Below are 16,449 nucleotides of genomic sequence, written 5' to 3'. Positions count from 1 at the left end.
CTTTGGTCCCCTGCCCGGTGAGTTAGCAGGGAGAGGATTCACCAGTGGGCCAGTCACTCTCCCCCTTCTCCAGAGACGCTGCATTCCTCGGAGACAGTTGTTCCAGAGAAGATTAATTCCTCTGAAGGTTCAGTAGTTCTGTGGTTCAGGGAGGTTGTTCCCCTGAGTTGCTATTAAAGTTACAAAAAAAAAAAAAAAGGATAAAGAACACATTAAGACAATTGATTTGAGAGAGCAAAGGTGTTTTTATTTAAATACCGACCTTTTTGACCCGTGCCTGCCTTAATCTCCCGGGCCTCCAGACGGGGTGGCTGGCCACCCAACAGCATTTTCACGCCTTTAGGGATGCCGCGGGGAGCCATCTGCACGGGATGAGGGGAGCCGGGGTACCGGCTCTCCCGCGAAGGCCTCTGCTCCCAGTGCATCCCAGGAGGCGAGGGGCCTTTGCAGCGGCCGATTTCAGGCAGGGGAGCAGCCCTGCCGCGCCCAAGGACACAAATCTGCACCGCTTCCTCAGAGGCAAAGGCCAGGCACGCTCCCGAACAGCACGGGGGCAGCGGCCATCTTGCCTTCTTCGGATCCGGCAGTGGCCATCTTGCCTCAGGCAGATCACGATGCCGGTTCTAATGGGGAGGGAGAGGAGCTTCCTCCTTTGTCCCTGCCGGCACTCAGCCCTCAGAGACTACATGATTTTCAGCGGGACTCGGGTCTACCTCCGTTTCCATCAGCGGGGTGGCCCTTAAAGAGACCTCACCCATTTTCTTCCCAGTTTGTCTTACTTCTACATAAAGCTTATGTGGAAGCTGAAACTGACTGGTAAAATCGGTCTCCTGTCCCAGCTAAGTATTTTAAGGGTCCAACAGGCCAGGAAAGCCCTGGTTCGGGGGTGCCTTGCATGGTCCAGGCTGGTGGACCTTCTATTCCGGTCTCGTCTGCGGATCTTACTTCTCAGGACCCCCTCACTCATGATCTGGGTGATGATGTGGGTAGTACAGATCTGGTGGAGGGGGATGATCCGCAGATACTCCGCTTGTTCCACAAGGAGGAGCTGGACCCATTAATTTCGCATGTACTTCAGGAACTTGAAATCCCAGTCCCACAGGCAATTCCGGATACTTCGCCAGGAGACTCTGTGTTATCGGGACTCTGTGCTCCACCGCAAACATTTCCTTTCCATCCAAAACTTTTTCAGATCGTATCCCGGGAATGGGATACTCCGGAAGCTACCCTGCGGGTCAGCAGAGCTATGGAAAAGCTTTATCCGCTTCCTAATGAGTCCTTGGAGCTCCTTAAGATCCCCAAGGTAGATTCGGCGGTCACGGCCATTGCCAAGCATACCACCATTCCCTTCACAGGAGGCACGGCGCTTCAGGATCGGAAGCTGGAAGTCTTGCTTAAGCGGATTTTTGAAGTTTCGGCTTTAGGAGTGAGGGCTGCGGTTTGCAGCAACATTATGCAGAGGGCCACCCTCTGCTGGGTCCAACAAATGCTCATGGCATAGGATCTTCCTCAGGAAGAAGCGGAACAGGCGAACCACATGGAATCTGTGGTAGCATATACCGCGGATGCTTTGTACGATCTCCTCCACACCTCGGCCCGCACTATGGCTTCTGCAGTTTCGGCAAGGCGGCTCCTATGGCTACGTAACTGGGCGGCAGACGCCTCTAAGTCGCAATTGGGTTCCTTTCCTTTTCGGGGAAAGCTCTTATTCGGAGACGAATTAGAGCAGCTGGTTTGCTCTTTGGGGAAGAACAAGGTTTACAAGCTACCGGAGGACAAGCCCAGATAGTTCCGTTCTCCCGGCACGTTTCGCGGCCGTTTCCATGGACAGTGCCACTTCCGCTCCGGGAGGGGTTCTTCCTCATACGCTCCACGACAACCGCCCACAAGATCTCAAGCATGGGCGCATTCCTTTCGTGGCAGGCGGCCCCCGCGAACTGACACCTCTCATACCTTCGCCAACAATAAGGTGTCCCAATGAAGGGACGCTGGCCCATCCCTCAGTTCCGGAGGTCGGGGGGCGATTCTTCCACTTTCGGGAGGAATGGGCCAAGATCACCTCAGACCAGTGGGTCCTCGACATTATAAATCACGGCTACGCTTTGGATTTTGCACGACCCCTTCACAACCTGTTTCTAATTTCTCCCTGCTGACGAAACAGCAAGTGGTTTCGCAAACACTGACTCAATTACGGGCCCTGGGAGCCATTGTTCCGGTTCCCATAGCCAAGCGGCGGACCGGTCGCTACTCTATCTACTTCATCATTCCCAAGAAGGCGGGCACATTCCGCCCGATATTGGATTTTGAAGCAGGTCAACAGGGCATTGCGTATTCCGCGCTTCCGAATGGAGACATTGAGATCCGTCATTGCGGCTGTCCACAAAGGCAAATTTTTGGCTTCTTTGAATCTAACAGAGGCTTATCTCCACATAGGGATCCAGGAATTTCATCAAAGATTTCTGCAGTTCATGATCATGGGGAACCGTTACCAGTTTTGTGCCCTACCCTTCGGGCTGGCGATGGCTCTGAGGGTCTTCACCAAGGTAATGGTGGTGGTAGCAGCGAGCCTTCGGAGGGAAGGCATATTGGTACACCCCTACTTGGACGACTGGCTCATTCGGGCAAAGTCAAGGATACTCTGCAAGGATGCAGTACAGTCAGTTTTGAACCGGCTGGGTTGTCAACTATTCCAAGAGCCAGCTGGTTCCATCCCAGGTGTTGGAATTTCTGGGAGCACGTTTCGACATCAGTTTGGGCAAGGTTTTCCTACCTCAGGTGAGGATGGAGCAACTAATGTCTCAGGTTTGTCACCTGTTAGCTCTTCCCTTACCCGTGGTGTGGGATTATTTGCAGGTTCTTGGTTTTATGGCATCTACACTGGAGTTGGACCCTTGGGGCTTTGCTCATATGTGACCTTTGCAGAGGGCGCTACTTTCTCGTTGGGATCCCAAATCGGCGGAGTTCCAGCTGCCATTACCGCTCCTCAAGCTGGCCAGGTCCAGTTTGGATTGGTGGTTGATACCGGATCACTTGCTTCAAGGCGTTTATCTGGAGCCCTCTCAATGGATCATCGTGATGAGGATGCCAGCCTGACAGGTTGGGGGGGCAGTCTGTCAGTTGCGGTCCGCGCAGGGTCTTTAGAGGCTGCCACAGACCAAGTGGTCCATCAGTCGCTTGGAAACCAGGGCGGTTCGCTTGGTGCTGCGCCACTTTTTTCCACTGGTTCACCACCAGGCAATTCGGGTTCTATCCGACAATGCGACCACCGTGGCTTACATAAACCGGCAAGGGGGCACAAAAAGTTGGCTAGTAGCCTCCGAAGCAGGCAGGTTCATGGATTGGGCGGAACGCCACCTGTCTCGCATAGCGGCATCTCACATAGCTGGGGTCGACACTGTTCAGGCGGACTTCCTTAGCCGTCCGAAGCTAGATCCCGGAGAATGGGAGCTATCAAATGAGGTTCTGCGGCTTATCATCCAACGGTGGGGGACCCCCCCCTGGTTAGACTTGATGGCAACTCGTTTGAATGCGAAAGCATCTCGTTTCTTCAGTCGCAGAAGGGAGCATGGCTCAGAAGGCATGGACGCTCTGATTCTTCCTTGGCCCACACATGTTCTCCTTTATGTGTTTCCTCCATGGCTGCTGGTGGGGAAGATTTTGCGCTGGATCGAATCCCACAGGGGATGGGTCGTTCTGGTGGCCCCGGAGTGGCCAAGGAGGCCGTGGTTTGCAGATCTGATCACCCTGGCGGTGGACGGTCCCTTACGTCTCGGCCATCTGCCTCACCTACTTCGGGAGGGCCCAGTATTTTTCGATCAGGCCGATCGCTTTTGTCTAGCGGCTTGGCTTATGAGAGGTGGCAATTAAGGAAGAAGGGTTACTCTGAGGCGGTTATTACTACCCTCCTACACGCTCATAAAACCTCTACTTCTGTTACCTACGTTCGGGTATGGAAGGTGTTTGACTCGTGGTGCCGTGGGTTGAATGTGTCCCCGCGGCAGGCCGCCATTTGTCATATTCTTACCTTCTTGCAGGACGGGCTAAAGAAAGGTTTGTCGTACAGTTCGCTTTGAGTTCAGATAGTAGCCTTGGGCTGTTATCGAGGTAAGGTTGATGGTACTTCCATCACCCTTCACCCGGACGTGGCTAGATTCTTGAAGGGGGTCAAACACCTAAGGCCACCGGTGCGTTCGATCTGTCCGTCTTGGAGTTTGAATTTGGTTCTTTGTGGTCTGTGTAGCCCCCCTTTTGAACCCTTAAAGAGAGCTATGCTAAAGGATTTAACGCTTAAGACGGTGTTTCTCATGGCTATTTGGTCAGCTAGAAGAATCTCAGAACTGCAAACGTTGTCCTGTAGGGAGCCTTTCCTGCGCATCACTGACTCGGGGGTTTCTCTTCGCACCGTTCCTTCCTTTTTGCCTAAGGTAGTTTCGGCCTTTCATGTCAACCAGACAGTTGAATTGCCGGCATTCTCAGATGAGGATAGGAACACTCATCAGGAGAAGGATCTTAAGAGGTTGGATGTTCGAAGGGCCATCTTGCAGTACTTGAAACTTACTAATCCTTTTCGGTTGTCCGACCATCTTTTTGTTTTGTGGAGTGGTCCTAAGAAAGGGACTAAGGCTTCTAAGGCTACTATTGCCCGCTAGTTGAAAGACGCTATTGCTTCAACTTACATTTGTCATGGGCGTACAGTTCCGGAGGGGCTTAAGGTACATTCTCTTCGCTCACAAGTGGTGTCCTGGGCGGCGAGTGAATGTGTCTCGCCTCAAGAGATTTGCCGGTGGCTACTTGGAAATCTTTGCACACGTTTGCCAAGCATTACTGCTTGGATGTTCGGGATCCGAAGATGGATTTGTTTGGCAGCAGTGTGCTTCGAGTGGGACTCTCCAGGTCCCACCCCCTTTAGGGTAGCTTGGGTACATCCCAGCAGTCTGGACTGATCCTGGTACGTACAGGGAAAGGAAAATTAGTTCTTACCTGTTAATTTTTGTTCCTGTAGTACCAAGGATCAGTCCAGAAGCCCGCCCAGAGGAGAATGAGTCCTGCTAGTCTGTTTATATTGTTTTTTCTTTTACAGAGTTCTCAGAACATCTTGACAGATACCACTTCGTTCCTTTTCTCGACACTTCATAATTGTTTCAGAAGTTACTGTTTGAATTGATCTAGCCATTGGTTGTTACCATATGTTACATTCATTCTGCTTTGATATTGATTATACTGAGGGATCGCAGGTGGCACACCAGGGTATATGGGAGGTGCCTTTTCAGTTTTTCTCTGACTCCATCTGCTGGAAGGGAGGCATAACCCAGCAGTCTGGACTGATCCTTGGTACTACAGGAACGAAAATTAACAGGTAAGAACTAATTTTCCTTTTTCAGTAGATAGCAGGATGAATCATCCATTACGTGAGATGAAGTCATCCCACATCACCAAACAGACTCTTCTCTCCTACCTTATAGAGCTTTGAGCTCTACCAAGCATGTGTAGGAATTCTGTTGCTTTGTGAGCCTCCTCAAGTGATATCAGAGCTAATCCTAGCCAGATAGTTGATTCTCTCCAGGGAGGTGAGTGGATATTTAGCATGGCTAATACATCCTGCTATCTGCATAAAACATAATTTATAATAAGCATACCTGCTTTTTACATTATTAAACATACTTAATTAGTCATGATATGTGAGGAGTCCCAAGCTGAGGGTTACAGTGGAGTGTTCACAGAGTAAGCAAGCTGGATTTCACCACAGAGAGTATACTATTGTGGGAATAGGTTACACAAAACTGGTTGTTCAAATTTATTGTCAGTTCCTAAGAGGTCTAGATAGTAGTGGGACAAAAGTGAGTACTGACAACCATGTTGCAGCTTTGCTAATACCTTCAAGAGACACCTCTTGGAGGAGAGCAATGGAAGAGGCCATAGCTCTTACTTCATAAGCTTTGACTTAGTCTGTGATTTGTAGGCCTGCGAGCATGTAGCAGTACTGAATACCCACTATCCAGCTGGACAAGATAAGTTTGATGACTGCTTTGCCAAGTCTATTAGAATCATAAAATACAAAGAGCTGAGAAGTCTAGCGATGTGGTTGAGTTCTTTTCTTGTAGTAAGCCAAGACCCTCTTGCAATCCAAAAGATGAAGGGTTTTCTCTTTATGCACTTGTAGCCTCAAGAAAAAGGTAGGCAGTATAATGGATTGATTGATATTGAAAGCTGAGAATCTTTGGAAAAAACTTTTGGGTAAGTGCAGGGTCCTACCCTATTGTAGAACTGCATGTATGGTGGATTGCGAACCAGTGCTTGGAGCTCACTCTTCTGGCTGATGTTACTGCCACAGGAAACACCACTTTCCATGTAAAGAATTTAAGAGAATTTGAGAGAGGATGACATTCAGGTCCCAAGGGACAGGAGGTCTCTACACAGGCTGTTTTAACCTGCCATAAACCTTGGATAACTTGAGATGAGTTTATTCTGAACCATAACATGATAGGCTGCTATGGTGCTGAAATGTACTCTCACAGAAGATGTAGTGAGGCCTGATTCAGAAAGGGAGAGCAAGTCAATAATTGTGATACATTACAGGAGGACCTTGCAAGACTGGAAGATTGGGCATAGAAATGGCAGATAATTTAATGTGGACAAGTGCAAGGTGTTGCATATAGGGAAAAATAACCCTTGCTATAGTTACACGATGTTAGGTTCCATATTAGGAGCTACCACCCAGGAAAAAGATCTAGGCATCATAGTGGATAATACTTTTAAAATCGTCGGCTTGGTGTGCTGCAGCAGTTAAAATGTTAGGAATTATTAGGAAGGGCATGGTTAATAAAACAGAAAATATCATAATGCCTCTATATCTCTCCATGGTGAGACCGCACCTTGAATACTGTGTACAATTCTGGCCGCTGTATCTCAAAAAAGATAGTTGCGATGGAGAAGGTACAGAGAAGGGCAACCAAAATGATAAAGGAGATGGATCAGCTCCCCTATGAGGAAAGGCTGAAGAGGTTAGGGCTGTTCAGCTTGGAGAAGAGACGGCTGAGGGGGGATATGATAGAGGTCTTTAAGATCATGAGAGGTCTTGAACAAGTAGATGTGAATCAGTTATTTACACTTTTGAATAATAGAAGAACTAGGGGGCATTCCATGAAGTTAGCAAGTAGCACATTTAAGACTAATCGGAGAAAATTCTTTTTCACTCAACGCACAATAAAGCTCTGGAATTTGTTGCCAGAGGATGTGGTTAGTGCAGTTAGTATAGCTAGGTTCAAAAAAGGTTTGGATAAGTTCTTGGAGGAGAAGTCCATTAACAGCTACTAATCAAGTTTACTTAGGGAATAGCCATTGCTATTAATTGCATCAGTAGCATGGGATCTTCTTAGTGTTTGGGTAATTTCCAGGTTCTTGTGACCTGGTTTGGCCTCTGTTGGAAACAGGATGCTGGGCTTGATGGACTCTTGGTCTGACCCAGCATGGCAATTTCTTATGTTCTTAATTGCTTGGGCTCACAAGAAAGTGGGTCCAAGGTATTCTGTTGACACCATATGGAAATTCTTTTCTACTTAAACCCATAGGCTTTCCTGATTGATGGCTTTCTGGCCAAAAATATTATCTCTTCAATCTATGGCTAAAGAGAGTTCTGCAGTCTGATATGTGTGCCTGAGTCTGAGACCAACATGGAGGCTATGATTGACCCAGAATCCTCTGCTGCCTTGGCCTGCTTGCAGTTCTGACCATGTGAACCTTAAATGCCCTATTGACCCTAATTTGGAGAAATTCCAGGAGACATCTGGACAGCAGCTGGAGCCATCTAAAACTTGTGATGGAGGGTCATAGGGTCACAAAAAAAGCAGATGGAAAAGGTCAGAACCTCAGGCTAATATTCCAACTACAGTAGCACCCGCACCAATAGCTTAAGTCTTGGAGATCTCTCTGGGGGTGAAGAAAATGACAGGACAAAGGACTGACATAAGATTGATGTGAACATCAGGCAAGTGGGCCCCAATTTGGGAGGAGGATCAGGGTAACATAGTTTCTCATGCCATAAAAGAAGATAAATTAGACCTATGTATGTGATACTCCCATAGGTTCATAAAAAGAAGACTTCACTAATGTACAGAGAGAGAGACAGAGTAGTGCTTCTCCTGAGCATTTCGCCAGAGAACCGCTGTGAATCTGTACCTCACAAGGAGATGCAATAAAAAAAGTTTCTACAAAATTGGTATGGTATCCTTGGGTCCATGGAGAAGCGCCTTAAGCGTGTTTAGCACTTAACAAGTCACTGCGTATTTAACCTCCAAACAGTAGGGCTCAGGGACAGGAGGTTGAGATGGAAAAAGCATTCCTTTGTCGTGGGTTAACAAGGCAGGGTTTCTCTGACTCCTGTGTCCATCACTGCTGAGACTCCGCCTGTCGTGTAGAGTCCCCACAGAGCTCCTCCCTGTGGGTGGCGTTAGCTCTCTCCACGACCCAAGGGCCCACAAACGAAGTTCAAATATAACAATTTTCCTACCCCTCTTGATATACTTATTAGAAATGAAGGGAGACAGTGTGAAATCAAGCATGCTGGAAATCAACAGTGATCTGTCCAGAGAAATTAGGTTAGTTTTAAAGAACTCTCACCTAAAATAAAATTCTCACTAGTGAAAAATAACTCTAAAGTATGAGCACCTTTATGTGTCTGAGAATGAATTTGATGGGTTAAGCCCCTATCGGTCATAGAAGTAAAAAAATCCTGAGCCATTCCATTACTAGCGTCATCAATAAGAAAATTGAAATTGCCCAAAATAAGTAAGATGAATTACTGAAGTTTTAACAATAAGCCTGAAAGTTTCTTCTCTTAAAGCCAACACAGAGCCTGGAAGATGAAACACTAACAGTCATGTCAAATTTATCTTTAAAAATTTAAGTAATAAAATATCAGAGAAGGAGCAAGGGGATACTTGTATCTTATGACCCATTAGGACTTGATGATAAATAATAGCAATACCTCTACCCTTCTTAAAATTCCTATATCCATAACTAAAAGTGTAACAAGGGAAACAGGCCTAAACCAAGAAGTAATTTCCCCTTCCATCAACTAGATGTCTATTAAACATAAAAAATGGAATGAGGTTGGGTGATCAAATCATAAATAAGTGCACTTTTGGATTACTAGTGGGTGTATATATGTTCCCAGATTGGATGGCAGGGTGTGTAAATAAGGGAGGTGGGGTTAACATGCTGATCTGTGTTTGACACTGATATAATAGACAGAATTACTAGTGGGTATATGTATGTTCCCAGAGGATTATGTTTGGATGATGGTCTGGCTGTGAATTTGTCTCACGTCACACCTGTTGTGTGAGAATTTCCCTTCCCCATAAGGTGCGGCTCTGTAGCTCCCTCCTGCCAGTCCCCTAAACCCACTGCTACAGCAGTCCAGGTAAGGACAATTGCAAGCTCTGAACTCACAGGGAACAGTGTACAGCAAAGACCAAATAAAGGTTTACAGTGACTGAACAGAAGAAGCTTCCACTTACCCTTCTTTACAGGTACAGCCACAAATTCTTCAGCTGGATAGTTTTGCTCAGATCCAATAAATTTTGTGCGTGGAAAGGAGCCTGTGGGAGTACGAACCATGCGGCGGGTGATACCTTCTGCAAAGCACAGACAGACAAATAATGGAACACTGTAAAGACTCTTACAGCATCACTTTCAGTCATTCAAATGCTCATCTACCACACCACTGGAGACTCTGTTACGTTCAGCTGAAAGTCTATTTAATGTACTCGTATCTCCAACAAATCTCATGAGCAGCTTTGCAGAGTTCTATAAGGCCTTAAAGGGAGGAGAAAGAGAGTGGGAGCAGTATAAAGATGAGAGGAGCAATATGTTAAGATCAAAGGGAATAGAGGAGAAGATGTAGGGCTGAAGGGGGAGGTGCAGATTAGTCTTTGCTTACTGGTATGAGATCTAGGAACAAACCAGAGGCAGCCATTCTCTTCTGTTGCATCCTCCACAGCAATCCAGAATCCTACCAATCTTCCCAGCGGTTCTGTGTACAGAAATGTAGCGTCCTGGTGTGGAGTCACTGAAATCAGAAACAGCTGTGAAGACAGCCACCCCCATTGTCTTCTCGCCTGAAAACCCAAAATGTTTTATCACCTGGGCTCAATGTTTTACTATTCATCCTTCCTTAGAGATCCTATGCACCCCCCCTTACACACAGGCATACATTCCTACCCCCGACCCGAAAAGAATTCATTAAATCCCTGATGAGAGAGTGGGTGCTTCAGGCTTTCTAACTCCGAGTAAGATCCAGTATAGACCCTATTCTATTGCTCCTGTTACAGAAAGATGTCTCACCTTCACCACCAAGGCCAGGTTGCTGTAAAGGAAAAAGATGGTGGAAATAACATTTCTTAACATGAGATTGCTAAAATAGTCTTTGTTCAAATAGAATACAGTGCCGTTTTGTTGGTAAGTACCTTGAAGATGTACATACTCTGAACAATCAGAGGTCTCACCAATCCTAGCTTCCATCCCAGCTCCTACAGAACAGAGCGGTACAGTGTGTTAGAAATGGAAAGATCCCAAACTGTTTGTGCTCATGCTCTAATCAGAAGGATCGTCCTTTTGCAAAATGAAGGCTTTAAGGGTAGTGTTAGGTTTATAAACAACTTACAGAGGAAAGGGAACCAGAGCAGAAGTACAGTCTAAGGGGGTGAAATTCTGATGCTTGGGTGCATAGCAAGAGGAATGAAAAAAAAGCAGAAAAAAGGAGGTGATATTGCCTTTGCATTTCCCTGGTGAGACTTCCTTTGAAATACTATCTACAATTCTGGAGACCGCACCTTCAAAAGAATATAAACAGGATGATGTCAGTACAGAGGGGTGGCCTCTAAAATGGTCAGTGATCTTCTTGTAAAGCATATTTCTATGTTGGAATTTTCTTTCACAAATGGCTCAACTGGATAGATTTGGATGGTGTGAGGACTGGGTTGTGAATAGTGAAATGTGGTTCACTGTGGACAGATGCAAGCTCATACAGGTTGGGAAACAGATATAAACCAGCAATTTATACAGAAAGAGGTGAATCAGAAGTTCACTCGGGCATTCAGATGGAGTGAGGAGACTCGTGACATGATGTTAGGGACAAGGTGAGAGTGTTACCGGAGGGATGTTTTGCACAGAGGGGTAAAATTATGGAACATTTTGCCAGCCGGTTCAAAGCTTGGCCCAGCTCTGCTCCATAAATGTGTAGTGCCTGCCGGTCTCACACCTGCCTAAGCCCTAGCAAGTTGAGCTCTCTTCACCCCATTTCTGCCTACGCAGCTTACAGAGGCATCTGTGAGCACTCTGGGTCCTGCCTGACCCTGTGGAGTTAAACTGTCGTTAGCCACCAGAGGTACAGGTGGATTCCCTCCATGCCAAGACAGGCTCTCTGATTTACCAGGAGTACGACCCTACTGCTGTAGGGAATTTAGGGTGAGATCTCTGGCTTAATTACTCTAGCTGGGGATAGCTAATTAGAAATGAATATTGACAAGTGCAAGTTATTTTGAATTAACATAGGTTTGTTTGCATACATTTGTAACAGCAGTGCTCTACTCTATTAAACCAGAAACTTAAAACAAAATTATATATACTGTGTAAACCATTGTATGCTTATACAGCTACAATAAACACCACCAATGAATTTGTGATGCAGGTTATCTATTAATATCAAATAATCTATCACTGTAGCCATTCTGCTTACACCCCACAGAGTATTTGTATTAGAATATTTAGGGATAGAGAATCACAAGCCAACTAGCTGTGATGCACAGGGATAGTAGCTAGTGCCCTGCGTAAAATGGACGCTATCAAGTGATATATATGAATCTGTGATGCTTAAAAGAGAACAGTATAATTGCATATATGAGAATATTGATTTACATAAAGTGAAGAAATAATTCACCATTCTTGGTGTTAAGGTTGATCCAGCTTTAACGTTTTCCAATCATATTTCACATTTGTCGCAAACCTCATACTTTTTTCTATGTTTTATTTGTCATTTCAGATCTGTTTTGGACTTTGCTGATCTTAACTCTCTGACTTACGCTCTAATTCTTTCACGTTTGGATTATTGTAATGCTTTATTTCATTGGCTTTCTTTCTTACAGACCGAAGACTTCAAACAATTCAAAATACTGCAATAAAGTTGATCTTTCATCAGGGTAAATTTGATCACGTCATTCCTCTTCTTTGTGACCTACATTGGTTACCAGTATCCTTGTGCATCCAATTTAAAATTGGGTGCTTAATATTTAAGGCCCTCCATGGGGGCCGTTCCCTCTTTTCTATCTAGCTCTATTGTTCTTTATCATCCTGGGCATTTGTTGTGCTCTTCACAGCATGAATGAATGAGTTCTGCTCTCAGCAAGGGATATTGGGTTGGAAAGAACTATAACACTCTCTCTCTTTTTTAGCGCCTTCATTATGGAACCCTTTTCCTTTGGCCCTACGTATTGAACGTATTTGAAGTTCAGGAAGGCAATCAAATCTTCCCTGTTTTTGCAAGCTTTTCAGTCTAATAAGGTTTCCAGCTTCTGGCCTCTTGCCGCCTGTGTATTCTGCTTTTTACTTAACTTGACACTTCCAGAGTTCCCTTTTCTGTTTTAGTATCTTATTATGTTTTTATTTCTATTATTTTATTTGCTTTGGTTTTAAATTGAGTAACATAATGTGTTTTTGTTATTATTTTTTTTTTTTCCATGTTTTTACTTAATTTGCACTATTTGCTTATTATATTGCTTATTGTATTTTACTATTTTGTTAGTTATATAAAACTTATTGTAAATCGCTTTGACTTACTCATGTAAAATTTGCGATCAATCAAGAATTAAATTAAACTAAAACTGCTTTTAACATATTACTTTGAAATACTTTTTATAAATTTATGTGCTTGCTTAGTGGGACCCTCTGCATAGCTTCCTGCAGACCAGAGGTAAGGAAATGCTCTGAACTCTCATCCTCGCGTTTTCCCTTACCCCTTATTCAGTAAGGGGATGGCCCTATTAGGTATGCCCGCGCAATACAGTAAGTAAAATGTGCAGCCAAGCCGCACATTTTACTTTAAGAAATTAGCACCTACCCAAAGGTAGGCGCTAGTTTCTGCCGGCATCGGGAAAGTGCACAGAAAAGCAGTAAAAACTGCTTTTCTGTGCACCCTCCGACTTAATATCATGGCGATATTAAGTCGGAGGTCCCGAAGAGTAAAAAAAAAATTAAAAAAAGAAAAAAAAAATTAAAATGGGCCGGCGGCTGTCGGGCCGAAAACTGGACGCTCAAATTTGCCGGCGTCAGGTTTCCGAGCCCGTGGCTGTCAGCGGGCTCGAGAACAGACACCGGCAAAATTGAGCTTCAGCTGTCAAACCCGCTGACAGCCGCCGCTCCAGGCTAAAAGGAGGCGCTAGGGACGCGCTAGTGTCCCTAGCACCTCCTTTTGCCTGTTTCTACCGCATCACCTAATTTGAATACTGAATCGCGCGCGCCGGGAGAGCGGGCGTTCGTCCGTTCTCCCGCGGACTTTACTGAATCGGCCTGATAATTGATTTAACTGAAAGACTGTTTTAATCAGAGAATGAGGAACTAGTAGAAAACTACATTTTTCTTTAGTAAAATATAAAGACATTCAGCTCCCGGGCCCCTCTGTTCTTCCAGAATTGGCTTAGTTGTAATGGACAACAAAGAAAGAATCACTCATGTGTTTTCTGATATCCTATTAAGTAAGCCAGACAGGAAGGACTCAGGAAGGACTGTGGTACAGGTAGAGGCTTTAAACCAATCTGACCCCAATATTGAGCCCTCACCTCTCAGGAAGACAATGCCCTACTCTCAGCAGAATGACAACCACTGGAGAGTTGCCATACTTGCTTGAAGAGGTCCAAGTATGGGATTGGAACTCATCTGATTGCTTTCAGAGCAATCACCAAAGATATATCTTGGTGCAATACTTTTCCTTTCTCTTTTTCCTCTTTCTTTTTGGGTAATTCTCATAAGTAGCCCTGTATAATCAATATGTTATATCAGAATATTGCTTTTGCTTAAATTGCACTTATCATAACCATTGCTTTTTATTATAATCAATTGCTTTTACTACAACATATACATATGTGTTTTATGTATTTCCACTAAGCAACAAGCAACACCAAAAGGGTAAAAGGTAAAAATAATATTTTATTACAGCATTGTTGGGCAACAAGAATATTGGACTTGATGGATCTCAGGTCTTTGTTCAGCTTAACCAGCTGTGTAACTGTGTAAGGTGTCTGTGACACTTAAGAGGAGGCTGAAGCTGCAGAACAGTGAAACTCCTGTTATTGTATGTTGACTGCACTCACCTGAACTTGTGGGGAGTGAGTGATTTGTTTGAAGATGGGGACACTGGCATGCAGAGCTGTGAAGATAAGAAGCAAGTTAGATAGGAAGTGTATCATTGAAATGAGATTGACTGACTGGTAAGCATAGCAGCAAGCCTGAAAGCTGTACTGGAGCAGTCTGTGTGTAAAGTGCAGAAACTTAAAATTCACTAAGGTTTTTATACACAGACACAGAGTAGGGGGAAAAAAAGCCTTAGTAATTAAGACCCCAAGTGTCAGGAAGGCAGAGAGCGGAGGGCCTCCAGGAATCTCTAACATGTTGATAATGGCTGGTAGTGGAGAGAAGAGGACACTTACCATGTCCAATCTTGTTTACAGATTTCTCCTTTGGAATTCGGAAGTTACCTGTCAGATGAAATATGGAATTAGACTGAGTAACGACTGAATCCAAGAGTTTTCGTCTTCCTCCACCCCAGTTCTTGTATAAACAGTGCTGAAAGGGTCAGATACTCTGAGTGCAGACTGAATTTTCCTGCCTTGTGCCCTCGCCTCTGCACAGGTGAATGAGGATGGAGTGCCTGGGACCTGTTCTAACATTTGCTGATTTGATTATAAAGAATCAATGCTCAGTAAGTATCACAATATGAGCAGGGATCCAGAGATATATCTTGTAATTATTTCCTTCTCTGCCTCAAAATCCTCTCGACAAGCATTCTTTGAACATTTTACCTTTTTCATCAAAAACTCCTTTCTCAAAGAAGAAGTGGATCTTGTCTCCACTGCTGAGGAAGTAATCAGCACTGCCCTGCAGTGAGAAGGAACCCAATAATCTGTCACAGGCTGGAAAACTGCACATGCAATAAGCGGACAGTAACACATCCCACTGACATCAGAGAGCAAAACAATATCACACCCCTGTCAGCACCAAGCATTCAAGGAGATCATGCGCACTATAGAATAAAGACCACATCTTGACATATCACACTTTACTTCATTATAATATACCTTGTTCTTATGATTTTATAAATATATTTTCTAAACTAATCTCAAATGAAACACATGGAGGATGTTTTCCCCTTGCCCAATACTATTTCCAAGCCCAACACTATTACCTGCATTCATGCTGCCCGCCAGGCCCCCTTACCTCTGCTGAGCTGTGGACTCTGGGTTTGCCAGGGCACCCAGCTCCATGAACCTATATTGCCTAGAACCACAGAATTTTGTAGACAGCAGCCACCAGCGGCAGTGAATGTGATCTGACAGTCAGATACTTCTTGTCCAGACCTAAGCATATTTATATACATACATATTCTCTGCTGTATTTAATAGGCAATTCCCTATCATCCTGCCAGAACAGTCCAGATGAGTTACATTCCTTTATCAGCAGATGGAGGCAGAGAGCAAAAGATTCATACTAATGTAATCCTGTATATAGTCTGGTGCAGCAGAGGAAGCCGTCAGCAGTTCTCTGCCTCCAGCAGATGGTGGCATGTCTGGTCTAGAGACCAGTACATGCAGGGGATAGGCTCCTAAGCAACAGCCCACTTTTTTGCTTTCCCTAATTAGAGTCAGGACCGACTCAAGGGATTTGATGGTTGACTGTCAGGGCTGGCTGATCTTCCTACCCCGGTGACTCCAGTTCTATTTGGGCCTGAGATTCTGTTTTTAGCTGTGGGAACACCCGATTTAGGAGTCTTCCATTCTTTTGAGCCTTTAGCAATTTGTATTCTGAATCAATGCTTTGCCCAGCATAAAGTTGTTTAAAAAAAAAAGGAAGCAATTGGAGTGAGAAGAAGGAACATACAGAGGCTCCAGCTATGCAAGCTGCTACGTTGGGAGGGTTCCTTCGGGTTCCATGGCAGTGACTCAGTTCTCCTCACTGCAACATTTAAAATGTGATTGTGGAAAGCAGACACCAGAATAGTACAGCAGACTACTTTTTTTTTTTTTTTTGTATAAACATTTTTATTGGTGTTTAACATATACAAAAATACAACACCATATCAAGATATTACAAGCTCATAACACCTTTTAACAACTCACCCCAACCCACCCAACCCTCCCTCCCGCCCCCCTCACTTACACAACCAATAATGACAAGGGGGTTCCC

The 16,449-nt window shown here is 44.9% G+C and overlaps 1 protein-coding gene across 2 annotated transcripts in view; it reads right to left on the bottom strand.

The window, feature by feature from the left end:
- Positions 1 to 16,449, bottom strand: part of PHYHD1 (phytanoyl-CoA dioxygenase domain containing 1) — a 53,001-nt gene that overhangs the window by 8,315 nt on the left and 28,237 nt on the right. Inside the window, exons 3-9 of one of the 2 annotated variants that reach the window (XM_029612596.1) lie at positions 15,069 to 15,144; positions 14,697 to 14,744; positions 14,361 to 14,416; positions 10,464 to 10,526; positions 10,342 to 10,363; positions 9,938 to 10,066; positions 9,516 to 9,632 (exon numbers count right to left, since the gene is read on the bottom strand). In XM_029612596.1, coding sequence (XP_029468456.1) covers positions 9,516 to 9,632; positions 9,938 to 10,066; positions 10,342 to 10,363; positions 10,464 to 10,526; positions 14,361 to 14,416; positions 14,697 to 14,744; positions 15,069 to 15,144 — 511 coding nt within the window. The remainder of the gene's footprint in view (positions 1 to 9,515; positions 9,633 to 9,937; positions 10,067 to 10,341; positions 10,364 to 10,463; positions 10,527 to 14,360; positions 14,417 to 14,696; positions 14,745 to 15,068; positions 15,145 to 16,449) is intronic. The other variant, XM_029612597.1, reaches the window with a different exon arrangement.

Source organism: Rhinatrema bivittatum, chromosome 8, assembly GCF_901001135.1.
Source record: "Rhinatrema bivittatum chromosome 8, aRhiBiv1.1, whole genome shotgun sequence".
NCBI lineage: Eukaryota > Metazoa > Chordata > Amphibia > Gymnophiona > Rhinatrematidae > Rhinatrema > Rhinatrema bivittatum.
The sequence above is the reverse complement of the archived record's forward strand: the minus strand, read 5'-3'. Positions and strand labels throughout refer to the sequence as shown.